Raw genomic sequence first — 18,099 nt, 5'->3', positions numbered from 1 at the left:
GTATCATATCCCCTATCATGCACCAGCCTCTGGGAAAATTGAGCGATACAATGGACTGTTAAAGACTACATTGAGAGCAATGGGGGGTGGAACCTTCAAACATTGGGATACACATTTAGCAAAAGCCACCTGGTTAGTCAACACCAGAGGATCTGCCAATCAGGGTGGCCCTGCCCAGTCAGAACTTTTACGTACTGTAGAAGGGGATAAAGTCCCTGTAGTGCACATAAAAGATACGTTAGGGAAGACAGTCTGGGTTACTCCTGCCTCAGGCAAAGGTAATCCCATTTGTGGGATTGCTTTTGCTCAAGGACCTGGGTGCACTTGGTGGGTGATGCGGAAGGATGGGGAAGTCCGATGTGTGCCTCAAGGGGATTTGATTTTAGGTGAGAATAGCCAGAATTAAACTGTATGATATTAGTTGCTATATAACCCTGCTACTGTATGTTATCCTTACTATAATTGTTATATGCTATTTCCATAGTATTATAGTAAGAATCACTTAGATCAAGCAAGAATGAACTTTGATAAAACTGAGCGAAGCACAGTAATGATGGAACCAGAACTGACTTCAACATGCAACAAGCCAACACTGCACACCATCCTCCTGCTGCGTCCAATGTCACCTGCTCGTCACACCACACTGAAGCCCGATCCTGCTCTGCTGACTGAGAGGACTTTGCAGCATCCCTCCTGCCCAGAAAGACTGGTATGACAGATGGAGCCCAAAGTCAGGGGCTAAATGAACTCAATAAATGTTTTATAAACATGGACCATAAACTAAGGGAATGATACCTGTGTGTGTGTATACTTATATCTATATATATCTATATATATCTCAAAGGACGGAAAAGGTCATGATGATTGACTAGGATGTAACAGAAAGTATGGGAACTGAACATAACATCAATGGTGTAGAATAAGGAGTGGATACTGTCCTGGTTTCAGCTGGGACAGAGTTAATTGTCTTCCTAGTAGCTGGTATACTGCTATGTTTTGGGTTCAGTAGGAGAAGAATGTTGATAACACTGATGTTTTCATTTGTTGCTAAGTAATGTTGTCATGGTTTAAGCCCAGCCAGTAACAAAGCACCATAAAGCTGCTCACTCAACTCCTCACACCCCCCTGGCCCTAGTGGGATGAGGAGAAAATATAAAGAAAAGCTTGTGGGTTGAGACAAGGACAGGGAGGGATCACTCACCACTTATGGTCACGGGCAAAAGACAGGCTCAGCTTGGGGAAGAAACCAAATCAATTTTATTTACTACCAATCAAAACAAAACAAGGATATCAGAAGTAAAACCAAACTTTAGAACACCTTCCCCTCACCTCTCCCTCCTTCCCAGTTCAACTCCACTCCCGGCTCTCTCTCCCTCCTCCCCCAGCAGCACAGGGGGACGGGGACGGGGGTTGGGGTCAGTTCCTCACCCCTTGTCTCTGCCACTCCTTCCTCCTCAGGGGGGGGACTCCTCACTCCTCCCTTGCTCCAGCCTGGGGTCCCTCCCACAGGAGACAGTCCTCCACTAACTTCTCCAATGTGGGTCCTTTCTGCGGGCTGCAGTTCTTCACAAACTGCTCCAGTGTGGGTCCTTTCCACGGGCTGCAGTCCTTCAGGCACAGCCTGCTCCAGCGCGGGCTTTCCCGCAGAGTCCCAGCCATCTTGGGGGGCATCCATCCCCCTGCTCTGGTGTGGGCTCCTCTCTCCCCGGGCTGCAGGTGGGCATCTGCTCCCCCGCTCCCCTCCGTGGGCTGGGGGGGACAGCCTGCCGCCTCCCCGCGGGCTGCGGGGGCATCCCCTCCTCTGGCACACCTCCTCCCCTCCTTCTTCACAGTATCTGCACAGGGGTTTCCTTCACATCCCACTGCCCTCCTCCGCTGCAGGTTTCCCCTCTTAAATCTGTTCTCCTAGATGCGCTAACACCTTTGCTGATGGGCTTGGCCTTGGCTAGAGGTGGGTCTGACTTGGAGCCAGGGAAGCTTCGAGCAGCTTCTCACAGGAGCCACCTCTGCAGCCCCTCCCCTGCTACCAAAACCCCACCACACAAACCCAAAACAAATATTCAGACTAAGTGAAGTATTTTTCAGGTTCTCATGCCCAGCCAGCAAGAAGGCTGGAGGGGCACAAGAAGTTGGGAGGGAACACAGCCAGGACAGCTGACCCAAAGTGGCCAGTGGGGTATTCCATACCGTGTGACATCATGCCCAATATATAAACTGGGGGGGTGGGGCTGGGGGGAATCACTGCTCAGGAACCAATGGGGTGTCGGTAGGTGGGTGGTAAGCAATTGCATTGTGCATCACTTGTATATTCTAACCCTTTTATTATTATTATTGTCATTTTATTATTGTTATTATTATTATAATTATTAGTTACTTCTTTTCTGTTCTAGTAAACTGTTCTTATCTCAACCCCAAGTTTTACTTTTTTTCCGATTCTCTCCCCCATCCCACTGCAGGGGAGTGAGTGAGCGGCTGTGTGGTGCTTAGCTGCTGGCTGGGGTTAAACCACGACAAATGCATGAGAATTTATAGAAAGTGAACTTTGATTTCACAGAAGTATTTTCCCTCAAAATTCTTTTTAATAAAAATTATATTAATTCTGCCAAATAACAGAATTGATATTGAGTGATCAGTTGCAACTCACCAATGTAGCAGAAGGAACAGTTTTAGGTTCAAAAAAACAAATACACCAAGTATATATAAATCAATATATTTGCACAGATGGTATTAGTAGCCAAAGGAGGTAGCTGCTTGATAAATAATTCAGAATAGAGTTTTATTTCTTTTTTAACTAGGCTGACTGGACATACTAAATCCAGACAAATAGAGAGGACTGAACTGTTCATTTTGGACAACATACTGATTTCTAGCATATCTGCGAAATGCAATATTTTAGGGTAAAATGGATCAGAAAAGTGGTTTTCTTACAAAATGAAAGAATCTTCTGTGTTCTTCTGAAGTACAGGAACCTAAATGGGAAATGTCCCTAAACAATCTCTTTTAATTGGCAGTAAAACAGAGAGGAATTTAATGCTTCTCAGTGGACATACTGGCTGAAACAGGGAGAGACAGGGAGGTTTTAAATATCAAAATTAATCCTAATCTCTTGAGCAGCAGTGAAGATATTCCTAAAGGTCTTGGCAGAAAGCACAAAGGGGAAGAAAACACCAAAATTCAAGTGCTGTTTTTGTTGATTTGTCTGTTTCAAGAAACAGACTACAATGAATTCCTCCAGACTAGCAGAGGGGAGAGAGGGAGCAGAAAAACTCTCCCTTAAGTGTCCATTGCGGCTGGATTACTCAGGCTGTGGCATGTTTCATGCTGAGGAGGAAGCATGGGGCAATTCATATCTTGTTCTCCTGCCATCCATGGGCATTCTTTCCAAACTTGTACACCAGCCTTCTGTCCACTCGTTCCAAAATGCCAGTTTTATAATAGTAACTGGGGGGTGGGGGGAGAGAAAAGAAACAATGGAGAAAGTAGTAGTAGAATTCACATTAGAGGAGTATTTTATATGGACCTCATGGCAGCAGAACAGTACATGAGGCATTGTGTTCTTTAGAGTCAGAATGCTCCTCTCTTTCTGTTAAATTGCTCTTGAGACTTTGAAGAGCTTTAAACTTTCCCACATGCCTTGGAGTATGCCTTCCACTCTTTGAAAGGTACAAGAATTACAAAGAAATGTGTTCTTTGGTTGGTTGTATTTTTTCCCTAAGGTTACCACAGTTCAGAAGAAACCATCAGTGTTACTGCTACAGCAAGAAGAGTCACTTTGTGGGGGTCATTTGGCAAACATAGTCTAAAATTCTCAACTGAGGTAAAGTATGATAGCTTTGTTTTCATCAATAGAGTTACAAGTCTGTACCAGTTTACACTTAGCCTTATGATATTGTTTAGATGCAAAGGAGACTGGGTGTTATCTCATGACCTATAGAAAAAACATGAAGAAAATAACCAGACACTCTGCCACCCAGCCACTCCCCTCCTCCCCCACACACCTGAGTTTTCAGAATAGTTATGAAATACGAATGATGAGGTAGAAATCAACTGAAATGAGGGGTCCTGCTGCCTGTTAACTCACCGGAGAGCTCTGCTCAGTTTTTCATATGTCATTCTGTCATTTTTCTTCTTTTGTCCCCACATCTTTGCCAGAGCTTCTGATTTAACAACCCGAAAAATGCCTTCTCCCCTGTCTTCCCATTCCAGGATGCCACCATTTTTTTCAGGAGAAAGGAGCAGATCTCTTACAAATTCCCACAAATGAGAATTCTGCAGGTCTTGAATGGGCAGAAGACAGCTATTTAGTATATGTTTTCTTACTTGTGCCAAAGTACTAAGGCAGAATTATATTTACCGTATATTTTGTTATTGGATTGTCAACCCCACAAACCAATTGCACTTATTTCAATTTAACTTTCAAAATTCTAGTGCATTGCATCTCTCTAACTGGCTTCAAATGCTCCAGAAAAAAATTAATCAGGGTCATCAAACACCTGTGATGCTAGAACCTGGTTTGTTTTTTTTTTTTACTCCAGAAACTAGTGAATGTTACTGTCTTGCAAGTTTATGTCATTCATAGTTTCTGTTCCACTGATCATGCATGACTTCAACAAGTATTTAACTTGATGTTTTAAAAGCATTTTTTAAGTTCAAAGTGGTTTAAGTGAAAGATTGTAACAAACATTGGTTTGCCTGAAAATGAGACAATATGAGAAGTTGCAAAGCCTATTTCCCAGAATTGCTAGACTCTTCTCTGTTATTTCAACTGAGTTCAAATTTGTTTGAGCATTAGAAGTGCTATAAATAGTGTGATTCTACTAAAAAAAGCCAGTAGAGCTGTTATATGCAGCTATTGCCTTAACTTCAGATTAGTTACTAGCTAATCAAGGTGCTGGAGGTTAAAGGAATGTTCAATCCCAGTGTTGACCGCAAGCATTTAAAAGTCCTGAGAGCAACATAAGAATAATGGCAATTATAAAAATACCTGAGGTTTCTTATTTGTTTTTCTGCATTTAGAGCCTTTAGGTTATTTTCAGCTTATGTTTTTCGAGTAGCTTTGCCACTAAGATAGTTAGAAGCGCTTAAAAAGGTAAACAGAAAAGGAAATGTGGCTTTAAGAAAAATGCCAAGTACCTCAAGTCTCATGATAAAATCGTGAGAGCTGGCAGTACTTAAAAGCTAAACCTCAGTACAATTTTGTTTGTGGTGTCATTAAAGTTTCTTTTGATAACCACATGGAGCTGGAGAATTAGAGCAACACAGCCTGTGTAATCTTAACTCCAGTTTTGAGTTTCTGATATGTACTTACTTGTTCTACCATGACTGTGACATTCTTGGCCATTGATGCTACCTGCCCTCACGCATGCCTTATCACAGGCTGGGACTGAACTGCAGAGTAACGTGAGAAGTGAAGAAGGAACTCTTGAGTCTGGTGGCAACTTGGTCAAAAGGTCACCTATTCAAATGCCATGCAACATTAAGTCAAAGTGGGACTGTGAGCTACTAACTTTATCTCTTTAATAAAAGCTCTAGCACAAAGGTAAACCCAAGTGAATAATTAACATGCAATTGTATGGATTGCATCACAACAAAACAGGAAATTTGCTCTGTTCAAAATACTTGGATTTTGTAGACATGTGGAATTCGGCACGTGGTGTGCATGGATGAAATGTACCCCTTTGTGATGTGCAGCCTGAAGGTTTCTTGGCTTAGTGCTGTGCAGTGCTTCTAAAAAGGCAAAACTGCCTCAGTAGACAACATGCTTGCAGAAGTGACCAACACTTCAACAGTGTCTGTCTCAATATTGTAGTGGCACAGAGAGCAATTAGAAGAGGATAATGAATGACTGCAACTGGAAGGATTATCAAAGTCTGCTAATAACACTTGTATGCAATCACAGAATCATAGAACAGTTTGGGTCAGAAGGGACCTCTCAAGGTCATCTAGTCCAACCCCTCTGCAATGAGCAGGGACATTTTCAACTAGATCAGGTTGCTCAGAGCCCCGTCCAACCTGACCTTGAACGTTTCCAGGAATGGGTTATCTACCACCTCTCTGGGCAACCTCTTCCAGTGTTTCACCACTCTAGTGACTACAAAAAAATTATATCTGCTTGGAACACAGCTAGTGAGAAGGGTGACCAGTGAAATCCTGCGAAAGTGATTACAAAGTGAACACCCACAAATTCATTTCACTGGATAAACAGTAGTGGGCTAAAAATAACAAAATAGGGGAACTTTTGTGAAGATGGACTGCAGTTTTATAATCTTATATCTAATTCTGTTTATGTTTCTAAAAGCTGGCCTCCAAGAGTTTATTTTGCTGCATGTGAAACCATAATATTCACAAAAAGATGGAAGCAAGATGGCTATGTACATGGAGGGCTATCTGAAGGGCTTATGCTTTCAGTTATGAAGGTTTCATAGCATATTCAGCGTCTGTTGCTGGCCCAAAAGAGCATCAACTAGAATTGGTAAAATGGTATTCTGGAATATGTTTTTTTCTGACTTTTCTTTTCACTGGAGTCTTTCATGTCAATGAGTTTGTTCAGTATTCTTTTATTGGCTGAAGGGTTTGACCAAGGGAGTATCCCACATTGCCTAAATCTTAATGTGGAATGCAGGTAAATCCAGCCAGAAGCACTAATAACCCAGAGCTCATTGAGAGTTATTAGATTATTAGGGCTGGTTGACGGTCAGAACTGAGTGATTACAGAATATTCTGATTGTGCTTAGACATAGTCAGACACCTGGTATTTTGCTAACTTTACCTATTTGCCTCCTCAGCAGATAAATAGCAAGCTTGGCTGTGTTTAGGATCAACAGGATCTGTATTTCTGACTGTATGTTAGTCCACCAGCTGTACCATCCCCCACAAAAATGCAAAGTATTCTCATGGAGAAAGAATGCCCTTTTGGACTCTATGCACAAAAGAAGAGCTTTGCTCTACTCAGTGCCTGGCTTGCAGCCTCAGTGAATGTACAAATGCTCCTGGGATCCTGCTTTCTTTTAAAATAACAGTTCAGAAATGTTGGGATGTCTGCTAATCTTTACTTCTCTGCATACTGCAGGTATTTGAGGAAAAACATTAGAGAAGAAGTAAATGGCCTGGATTTTTTTCATTTTTAGAAATCTCTTGAACTGCTAAATATTGCTAATCTTTGAATACAGTGTGTTTTCCATTGAACGGAGCTTATTAGGTACAAACAAGTTTACTTACAGTCTTTGTTGGATAGCTTTGTTTCTTCTGCATCAGTAAAAAAGGAAATGCCTAAAAGGGAAAAATATAACCCAATGATCAGTTCTTTTCTTCACAAGAATAACTTCTGAACTGAAATTTAAAGCTAAGTCCTGGCCTTTTGTGTCGTTGCTTGTGAATATAGCTCAGAACAGAAGTTGTAGAAAATGCAGACTATAAAACTATTAAATAATTTTTCAACATTGCTGCTGAAATGATTTGTCCCTCCCACTGCTCTGACTACATCTGTGGGGATTTTTTAAACTTTGGGGTTTTTTTCTTACCCTTTGCATCGTTTCTATATGTCTCTATTCACATGATTTATGTGTACTAAGTGTCCTTTCCCTCTGGTCCCTTTGCATTTGTTTTTTGCTGTCATCTATATCACAGTTTCTCTCCCTTTCTTTACACTTATATTAGTCCTTTCTCATTCAGTCCCTAGTCCCTTTAAAACTAGAGCTGCAGTCTTCCCTCCCTCCTTCCTCTAAGGAAAAAACATCTCTACTGCTGGAAATCAGGTCTTCACAGGGCTCAAACTTACCTGCTTTAGTAGCACGTTATCAGCTTTTAAAGCAGTCATTACATTCACAACACATAAATAAATGTATTGCACATACAAATGTGCATTCAAGGCACTTAAATCATGTTGTGAGTCTGGCATGCAAAACTGGGAAAAGCTAGAATTAAGCCTGCTTGTGCAGCCATAGTTTGGTCCATTGCTTAAGTATGTTGTGGCAAGGTCTTGCATTACTGGACCACATACTGCCTTTCCTCACAGGCTTTATGCAGTTCTTAAAGGTAGATATGCATGATCTGTTGTATTTCATTTATCCCCAATTCGATCTCTGCACTGACTATAATAAATTAATTTTCTTAATGAGGTTTTCTTCCCAGCTCTGTATTCTTTAGTTCCCTTAATAACTTCCTTATCTTCTGCATTTAATAATCTCCTCCTGAATGGCCTGACATGATACATGAACACTGGGTGGAAGACAGAGATGGCTGTCAGTCCCACAGGAGAGCAGTGCCAACTTAAAACACAGGGTTGCTTTGTTCTTCGGCAGCCTCTAGTCTTGTTCACCTCTCACAGTCTAAGTCACTGCAAAACCCTACTTCATTTTGATAAGGCTTATCCACATGTTTTCTTATGTACTGCCTCGTCTCCCGTCTTCCCAGTCTCTCAATGCTCTTTCAGCCTGCTGCACCCCACCGTGTGCCCAGGTCACCCTCTGCTGCTGCCTTCGCCCTTTCTGGTCCTTGTACCTTGCCAGCTGCTATCCGCACTGGGCAGCTGAGAGGGGGGTAGCAGACCAGCGAAGGATGGCTAAGCTCTAGCACATTGTGACCCAGCAGCTGCTCACCATCGGGAGCTGCTGGCAGTGTCAGCTCCCACAGGGCCCTCCAGGACTTGCATGCCTAAGCCTTTCATCTTCTTCCAGCAGCCCTATGGCTCTAGTTTGGTCAAATACCCCCCTAAGCCAGAGAAGTCTTGAGCCATTGAGGGCTCCAAGTAGCTCCTCAGTTTCTCATTGCTAGGGCATAGGGAAATGACCTGAATTTCCCTGCTTAGTGGAAACTCTTTTGCTCATATCATCATCATGGACTCTGGTAGAATTACCCTAGCTTGGTGTACACACTAGTTAATCTTTGGGAAGTAGTGAGTATAGAGAAAAGGTGTCTGCAGCAGAGATCGCACTTTTATTTCACCTAGACAAAACTGTCAATAACTTAGTCTTTGAATCTAAATTCATTTAGGCAGTAACAAACCTTCCCAGACAAGGTTGAAAATAGTAAATTAAAATAGTTTCTGTTCGAGAGCATTGTTAAGCATGCTACTAATGAGGTGGATTATCAGTGCATACTGCACTGATAATAACCCCATCAAACAAAACTTCTTGCTTACTTTTTAAGAAGCAGAGCAACCTTCACTACTTTGAGTTACAGGAATAACAATGTATTCTGTCTTTCTATATCCAGTCAGGATGTAAAGCTCTCTCAGATCATGCAGGTTGACCAGTTTCAGTAGACAGGCCAAGGAGAGACAAGTACTGGGGGTCTGTTCAGAGATTTGAGTGGATTGCAGAGACGAGCCTGGTCTGCATGTGATTGTGAGGCCCAAAGTCGCATTGAGCTTGTCTTCTGCCTGCCATACTTCTGTGTACTCCTCAACACAGCATCTAAGCAGCCTTGGTATTTTGCCTTTCTTCAGCGCTCAAGGCTGTGGATCCCACATTTTCTGTTAGCATGAAATTCGCACAAAAAATGCAACTCTTTTTGTTTTGTGTTTGATTTCTGGAACACTAACCGTGCATCCTGATATTCTGTAAGATGAAATACAAGTATTCTCCATAAATGCCTGCAGCCTCTAGGAACTCTTCCTGGGTCATGTTGCACAACTGTAAGCCGTTGATATTAAAGTGGGAAAAGGAAATGCAGTTGGCATCTAGCTTGTACTGGTCACAGCAAAACTGCAACCATTCACAGACATTGTGCTTACTCCAGTATTCCGGGTGGATGGATGTCCAGAAAGTATAAGAATCTGCAACATATTTGATAAGAAAGAGGAACATTGCAATGTAGAACTCATGGTGCACTTCATTTTAATAAGCATATTTCAAGCAAAACTAATCCCTCCTCCTTCTTCTGTAGTCTTCCTTCCTTATTCCTCTAGAACACATCAAGCCCTGCCTTTTGCATTTTTCTGTCTCCTATTGTCACAGCCTTTTGTATTTCAGGTATTCATATTAATTGTGTGAGACAATTCAAGAGAAAGTTCTTCCATGCTGTTGTGGTTCAACCCCGGCCAGCAACTAAGCACCACGCAGCCGCTCACTCACTCACTCCCCTGCAGTGGGATGGGGGAGAGAATCGGAAAAAAAGTAAATCTCGTGGGCTGAGATAAGAACAATTTAACAGAAAAGGAAGGAAGAAACTAATAATTATAATAATAACAATAATAAAATGACAATAATAATAATAATAATGAAAAATAGGATTGGAATATACAAGTGATGCACAATGCAATTGCTTACCACCCACCTACCGACGCCCCGTTGGTTCCCAAGCAGTGATTCCCCCCAGCCCCACCCCCCCAGTTCATATACCGGGCATGATGTTACATGGTATAGAATACCCCATTGGACAGTTTGGATCAGCTGTCCTGGCTGTGTCCCCTCCCAACTTCTTGTGCCCCTCCAGCCTTCTTGCTGGCTGGGCATGAGAATCTGAAAAATCCTTCACTTAGTCTGAACACTACCTAACAACAATTAAAAACGTCAGTGTGTTATTAACATTCTTCTCAAACTGAACCCAAAACTTAGCACTGTATCAGCTAGTAGGAAGACAATTAACTCTATCCCAGTCAAAACCAGGACACATGGGGAAAAAAAAAAGGGAAAATGCACCTCTTAAAACAGCAATTCAGAAAAATTAAAAAAGGTCAGAATACAGAATTTGTGAGAACTTAGCATTCTGCAATAAAAAGGAGTGATGCATACCTAGACTAAAACAACCTCAGGCCTCAGATGTGAAAGTACTCTCATTCAAACACACCTAGCTATACTCTGTGGTAGATGGGTAAATACCATGAATTTATTATTCTTTTTCTTATAATTCCAGCAAGTTCTTTCACTCCTTTCATCTAAAATAATGTTGTTAATGTCATCAGAGGGAATACTTTTTTGTTAGATTAGAAACTGAAAAATGTATTTCTCTTAACACATTTATCACTGGAGAAACATTTCTGACAGATAAAACGAAGAGTGGAAGAGCTTCTAAGTACATCTGCCAGGCAGTTGTAACCTAAAACTACTTTGCCAATTAAATGCCCAATTTTTTAACAGGCTTCTCTCCTCAGCAATGCAGTTACCAGGAAAATGTGTAGAAATAAGTATATATTTGCAGTAAAAATTTCTTTTTTTTTCCTCAAAAAACATATTTTAGCTATGACTGATGTAAAATCTAGGCCTGGTATGATAGACCTATATGCTGCAGCTAACAAGCATAACCTGTGACTCAAACACTTTTTTCTCTAGAATCGAAACACAGGCTTCTGTTATTGAAGCTGGTTTGGCTTATATTGATGAGCACACACTTTAAAAAGCTCTGCTTTTTCTTTCTGTGAGCTAGACTGCTACACGCATGCGAAGGTCTAATCTTGCAGTCATCTTCTGTTGGATGTCTGTGCATATGCAGCTACCTTTTTTGGGGTGATTGGAAGATTTATAGGCAATGGCAAGAATATGTCCTTTCTGTATCCATTCAGTTACACTTAGGGAAAACAGAATTATAGTCTGCCTCTTGGAACGATTATTTTTGTTCATTCATTACTCATTTTCCTTCTATTATATTAAACCTTTAAAAGATGATTAGTAATTTCTTTCAAGTAAGATTCTTAAGCAGTTACAGGAATCCCCACCTTGAGAGATTATTGCTTTAGGAGCTTTAAGGATTCTAAATTGATTTTGAATATATTATCTGTAATATTTATTACATCACTGGAGTGGCACAGATACAGAACAGTAAATAGCAATAGAAAGGCAATCAAATGTAAATGAGAGTAGTGTAAAGAAATCAGAAAAGCCTTAGTTTATTTTCACATCTCGCAGCATCTTACAGACTTATATTTCACAGTTTATTAGTCCAGTCATCCATTATTATTTCATTTTCAAATGAATCCTGAACATTTGATTTTAGGCATTGCTTATATGAAATTGTAATTCAAAATAGGTTATGATAGCACTGCAAGCCAAGTGAATTGTGTCTGTCGTTTGTCTAGACAGGAAGTTCAGACTGCAAAATGATGCAAATAGGCTGGATGAGTTTCCATAGTAAAATTAATTCAAAGGGTTTGAAATTGTGACAGAATAACTGAAATATGGCTTTTGCATCCTACATGGCTTCTGTAAAGTAATTAATACTTCTAATTATAAGTCCTAAAAGTTTACAGAGGAATTTGTGGTTGCTTTCATGAATCATTCCCATGCTGTAAATATCTTAATATGTATGCACATACAGAATTAATGTAATACGGAATGTTGTGTTTTAAATCCTGAGATGTTACTGTGACATCCTAGCAAAGCCATGAGGTGTTCAGAAGCTCTGGGTCTGGCTTTTGGGACGCATACCTTGAGGATATTTGAATGTCAGATTTTATTCATCTCCTTATTTAAAAGGAAAATCAGATGGGCTTGACATTCGATCAGCTTTATGAGCCCTCCAGACTGCACACACCTGGCTATGTCAAAGTCTGAAGGATTCCTTGGGGGAGAATGGGATTGCTGGGAGCACCAGGCTCACAAGGCTTCTGCCAGGAAGGAGAAAAAAGCTTTAAAATTAGGCTTGAGCTCTACAGGAATCCCAACTTCAGAGGCTGCTCAAGAAAAGCAGAAGGCTGCATCGATCCCTTTCTGAACCAGGCAAACTTTTTTTTTTTAATCCTCTGCCAACAGCCTCCAGTCCCCCTTAGGAAAACTGGAACATCACCACATCCTCAGCTAGATGGATTTATTGGCAGAGGGGCCTTCATCCACAGGGTGTGAATCCAGCCCTGTGCTGCTGCAGCAAACCAGCCCAGACCTTTTCACTGTATCTGTGTGCAATACACAACCAAGTGACAAGGTCATGGCTTTGATTTCTAACTACAACAGTGTTGGAGTGCTCATTTTTTTCTATCTTAAGGCAACATGAAAGAAAAGCAGAACTATTTATTCTGCCATTCCACAGGTACAGTGAATAGCCTTGAAATATCTTGGCCATTGGGCTTGAAACTTTGACCTGATTGTGATAAATACCAGCTTTGCTGGCAATATTTATATTGTCATATAAATGGCACAGCATGTTTCTTTGATGGAGCAGCACTCATCTGGTCCAGTTTCCTTGTTTGCTTTTGCTTTGGAAAGGCTCAGAATATTTTATTATTTTTTTTAATATTCCAGGCCCCCCTGAAGCACTGTTGTATATCATGAGCATTTAAAAGGTGTTGACACCGAGACCTCACCTTTTATTTCTCATATCAAAGTTAAGCATTCAGGGAGCTTTCCCATTTCTAAATGATGGACATGACTGAGGTATTATGCCACTGGGGAAGAAAGGATGGGCCAAAGACAAAGGCTCTATGAAAGATGTTCAGGTTTTCTTTTAAAGAAAAAGAAAGGAGCAGGTAGAATTTCATACCACTGTACAAAAACATAAGGGCAAAACCTATGCAATAAGATAAGGTAGGGGCCAGTAGATTGCCCAGTGGCAGGAACATGCTAGAACTGTGCCTAAAACTACATCTTGAGGACAGGGAGGAGGATACCTGGTAGGATGATGGTGGGTAGCTGGGGGTAGAGAAGAAAGCACAGAATTCAGACCTTGCCCTTTCCACCATTTCAAGGTGATTTCCACTGGCTGTTCAGCTGCATTGACTATCTTATTGTACTGCTCCTTAATCCGGGGTATTTAAATCCTTTATGTGCTGGGCAGTGTCCAGCCCTCAGGGAATGGCATTTGTTAGCATAATCTTCCCAGACTGCACAGGTTGTTTCAGTCAATAAATAGACTTGATTCATGTCCCTTAGCTAAGGTGATGTTGCTGAAATGAGTCTCCTGCCTTGTGGGGGTTGTGGTTTTATCAGTGGTGACAGCAAAGCTGTGGAAGGCAGTAAGTCTCAAGTAGGTTCAGGAACACAGGCCAAATAAAAGACGGCTGTCCAGATTTTCCTGGGATGCACTGATTTCTGCATGGCATATGCAGGCAAGTTAATATAGTATGTGTGCTTACAATGGGGGGAAATACTGCTATCAGCCATAACAAAACTGGACGGTCTGTTTAGATGTATCCCAGTTTTAATATATGCCAGGCAGATCATTCCTAGGTAATATAGCCCACCTTTTTGTCAGTTGGAGAAGACAGATTTCATTTAGGCATAATGTTTTAAGTTTTGGAGCTAAAATTTCCATGTATTTTCTGTATTATTTTCCCTTTTTCACCCAGTGTCGGAAAATAGAAGATATGAAAATGACACAATGTTTTTAGTGTCACAGATTTTAAATTCCACCACTTTGTATTATTAAAAAAAAAAAAGCCTCCAAATATAAATCATGATATATTCTGATTGCCAGAAAATAAAAACATTTACATGACCTATGTGGGAACCGTAAAGGCAAACTAACCCTATAGTTTGCATAGGAACATGGAGATGGTTGCACTGTCCCAGACTGAAGTCCCTCTAAGCCAGGGTCCTGCCTCTGGTTGGGTTTGCTGGAAAAAATACACTTTTTTTGAGAAAATATTGTATAAACTTACTTTGGGCTCATACATCATAACACTAGTACTCTTTCTAGCACAGGAGCTGAGCCCAGCGATAGCTTGTAAATGAGTAGTCTTCAGCTGTTTCTTTCTAGGCGGTCTTGCCATCCTTTTTTCATTTGTTTAACCTTGAGCTTCTACTTTGTTCCTAGCAAGTACAAAACAGGTTTTCAAAAGACACAGGGATCACAGTCCTTAAGCCTATTACTGTCACCAGAAGAAAGTGTAGGTTTAATGTTATTACACTGATCTACATTCTTCTCTGGCTTCAGAGAAAAGTACTTACTTTTCTGTTCAAGGGCTGCTTGTGCAATGCTGGTGGCACTGCAGTAGTGGTTTTGTTTGTGTGTGCAATGTATTCCTTGGCTACTGTGGAAGAAATTATAAGAGAACTCACAGGTTGGTTTAAATTTGACTTAGAAGAGAAATTATTGTAACCATAAAGGACTCCGGGAAAGCCTAAAAGCATCAAAAATTGAGCAATAGAAAACATATGGAAGAAGAAGCATAGCTCCTACCCTGGTCAGAAAAGGCTAATTATTTCCTCAGCTCAGCTTTGCTTAGCAAGAGGCAGTCTGACCTGATCGTTGGACAAAGTTGCGTGTCTTAAGAGCTGAGGGACATTTGCACTTAGCTACAAGTGGAGTTCAGTTTAACATAATTGCTGGGGTATAGAAGCTGCACCACTGTTCACCTGGATGAATTCAGAGCTAAGCAGCTATAGAGTCACAGACTTTATACTGTTAACAAGTAACAGACTGCAGTAAAGCTATAAATTGTGAAAATGCCTCGGATGGGCTGTTTTGCCTTTGGCAAATGCTGATCTGCTGATATCAGAAGTTCCCTTGGGATTATTTCAATTTCAGTGTTGTGGTCTTTGCGTTTGGGGTTTTTTGTTGTTGTTGTTTAAGAAAGTGGAAGGATATTGAATAACAGGCAAATCTATAATAAAAATCAAGGCAAAAGAAGAATTATTCTGACTGATCCAAAATTAACTTTAAATTGAATCACATCAGATATTTACAAATGCATGTTTAAATTTTAAAACAGAATACTTGCTGTGATTTCAAATGAAATTTAGGATTGTGTTGTAAGTTGGAAGGAAAACTAATATTAAAACAATATGATTATAAAAAAAAAATTCAATCCCTGCAGGGCTTTAAATACAGCCATTTAGTTGAAGCAAGAAGATTTATATTCTACCTCATATGTCAAACTTAGCAATATAGAAACAAAACACTATGTCCTCAGTGGTCATGGAATAGCACCATCAGAAGCCGCATAGAAAGTTCTGTTCTTTATTACTCAAACTGTGCCTTGGCAGGAATGTTTTTTCTGTAAGACCAGGAGTGTTCTCATGTAAAAGGACAAAAATAGCTTTGGAAGAGAAAAATGTTGCACAAAACCATAATTTTTTCCCAGTTCTCACCAAAAGTTTGGCTCAGTAACATGAGTGGCTTGTACTACGTTTCTTTTCAGAGTCTGTTGAATGATTCAGCCTGAGTGCAGAGAAGACTATCAAGACTGTTTAGTAATTTAAACCAGCTGTTGAGAAGGGAGATTTCTAAGAAGTAACACTTACTTAAGTTTCCAAACAGGGACCTAGCCAGACACCAGGACATTTTGAATGAATTCCTTCAGAGCTGGGATCCCGACATAAGATGCATGGCCTGGTGAAGGGTAGGGCTTCCGTATACACAGTTTGAGGATTGCATGCTTAACGTTGGCAAATTCTGCAATGGGGGACTCCTGCATTATTATGGATTAATTTCTACAGCCATACAGTTCTCTGGTGGCTTTCAGAATCCTAGTTTTTGCCAGCTCAGTGTGTATTTATCTGGTCACTGCTATTCCTTACAAAGTTGCAGAGCATTTGAGGAACTCTAAATCTCCCAAATTAAATTACTCTTCCATTATATAGCTGAAGTGCTGTGTTGTGAGAATGTTTTCAGCTACGAATGCTGGATTTCAAGCAGATGGGGTAAACAAAAGGAGTCAAGAATCTGAGGCCACAGTTGTGCTGCCCCTCTTAATGAACCATGCTTTGGAACTTTGGAAGTTCCTGCTTGCATTAGGTGTATCATCTTTTCAAATGAGGGGAAAGCATCAGTTGAACACAATGCATAACAGAACTAAAGCTGCTACTTGTTACTACTCTTCCTGTGCACCTTTATCTTGCATGACTGGTGATATGCTTGAAAAGGTCAGTAAGACTAGAAAACAGAATGCATATAATAGAAGGCTCAGCAGCAGGTTCAGAATCCATAGCCTGTTTGCTGTATGATTAGTCTTGAATGAGTTAAATCCAAATCACCCTTGGATTTTTGACATTGTATGTTTTTTTCTATTGGAGTCTATCTACATACCTTTCTGATGATCACAGGTGGCATAGTCATCTTTGGTTGTACCAGATAACTCTGTCCAAGACATCAGGGGATCACAAACCATTGTGTTTGACAGAAACGTGCTCTGAGTTACTGACTCCAGCATCACCTTAAGATATTAATACATTAGTTGAAGATGAAAAGATAATATTAAGCACCAAAGTTATAAGGCTACAGGCATTATTCCCTTGCTGTGTTTGTATAGATCTATGAGGTGCCATCACCCACCATCACCTAAACTTCAGCTGAAGCTAATGATGATCTTCTGAAAACTGCAAATAGCTGTGTATACTGAGGAAATGTGAAGGATTCAGAAGTTTTCATGGATAGATTGCACAACTGAAAGAAAACTGTGATCTTAGTCTAAATAAAGCAACGATGAGGTATGGAACATGGAACATGGAAACATTTGGGATGCTCCTGAAATCCTTTGATATACTGGAATTCATATACAGGGTAAGGTAATATTTCAAGAACATCACATTTCCACCTAATCATACCGTTATGAATAGAACATATCAGAATATAAACTATTAATCATTTTAGTCAATATGGTCACGAAGTCTATTCTCTATGCATTTCTGCAAAATAATTTAGTGTAGAATACCTCATAGATGTATATATGTGTGTAATTGTGCTTTTAGATGAACACCATATATTCAGTGAGCAATATAGAATTTTACAGTATTCATACAAAGTGATCCATATGAATTTACCAGGTCCTGTCTCAGATATAAGAGGATCACCAGAATTTAAGTTTGTGATGGTCCCAATCTGATTTTTTTATTCTTCTGACTGAGCGGCCCACACAGAGAAAGGTTCCCTATATCACATCTACTTACAAACAATTTAGAAAGTCAAAACAGTGGCATTTTTATCAGTTCCGAGTTGCTGCAGAATGTAATCCAAATCTAAATAAGTACAAAATACTTATCTAATTTTCTTTCTGTATTTGCTTTAATGCTTAATTCCAGTACTTTAATAAGATGATGCTGGCTTATTATGCACAGAATTCTGAAGTTCACAGGGCCAGGTAGAAAGAGGTCAACCATTCTTTACTACAGTGCAAGTGTATTGACCCAAGTATCTCTGGAAAAACAACAAATTAGAGACCTACTCACACTTACAATCTATGCAAAAGAAAATAATTATTTACCACAAAGGAAAAAAAAATTGTGGCCCTGT

General features: G+C 40.3%; 1 protein-coding gene across 3 annotated transcripts; it reads right to left on the bottom strand.

Moving 5' to 3' along the window:
* Positions 1-3,344: 3,344 nt before the first annotated feature.
* On the bottom strand, positions 3,345-17,020 carry ELF5 (E74-like factor 5 (ets domain transcription factor)). 3 transcript variants are annotated; one of them, XM_010586027.1, is made up of 7 exons: positions 16,897-17,020; positions 12,721-12,726; positions 9,542-9,775; positions 7,219-7,269; positions 5,309-5,377; positions 4,082-4,277; positions 3,345-3,441 (listed from the first exon to the last, which is right to left on the bottom strand). In XM_010586027.1, exons 1-7 carry the CDS (start codon positions 17,018-17,020, stop codon positions 3,345-3,347), a joined length of 777 nt encoding a protein of 258 aa, XP_010584329.1. The 3 variants fall into 3 exon arrangements, with proteins under 3 accessions (XP_010584329.1, XP_010584330.1, XP_010584331.1); XM_010586028.1 differs by lacking the exons at positions 9,542-9,775; positions 12,721-12,726; XM_010586029.1 differs by lacking the exons at positions 7,219-7,269; positions 9,542-9,775; positions 12,721-12,726.
* Positions 17,021-18,099: the final 1,079 nt, after the last annotated feature.

The sequence above is a fragment of the Haliaeetus leucocephalus genome, unplaced genomic scaffold (genome assembly GCF_000737465.1).
Source record: "Haliaeetus leucocephalus isolate CR32 unplaced genomic scaffold, Haliaeetus_leucocephalus-4.0 Scaffold138, whole genome shotgun sequence".
NCBI lineage: Eukaryota > Metazoa > Chordata > Aves > Accipitriformes > Accipitridae > Haliaeetus > Haliaeetus leucocephalus.
This window is presented reverse-complemented; position numbering and strand designations above follow the sequence as displayed.

What these genes read in the sequence shown, in the direction of transcription:
- ELF5 (XM_010586027.1), bottom strand. Translation starts at nt 17,020, where the DNA reads ATGCTGGAGTCAGTAACTCAGAGCACGTTTCTGTCAAACACAATGGTT. An exon ending in AAAGCTATCCAACAAAGACT is followed by an intron (nt 5,378 to 7,218) that starts GTAAGTAAACTT and finishes GTTCAGTCCCAG; the next exon opens with CCTGTGATAAGGCATGCGTG. An exon ending in AAACTGAGCAGAGCTCTCCG is followed by an intron (nt 3,442 to 4,081) that starts GTGAGTTAACAG and finishes CCCACCCCCCAG; the next exon opens with TTACTATTATAAAACTGGCA.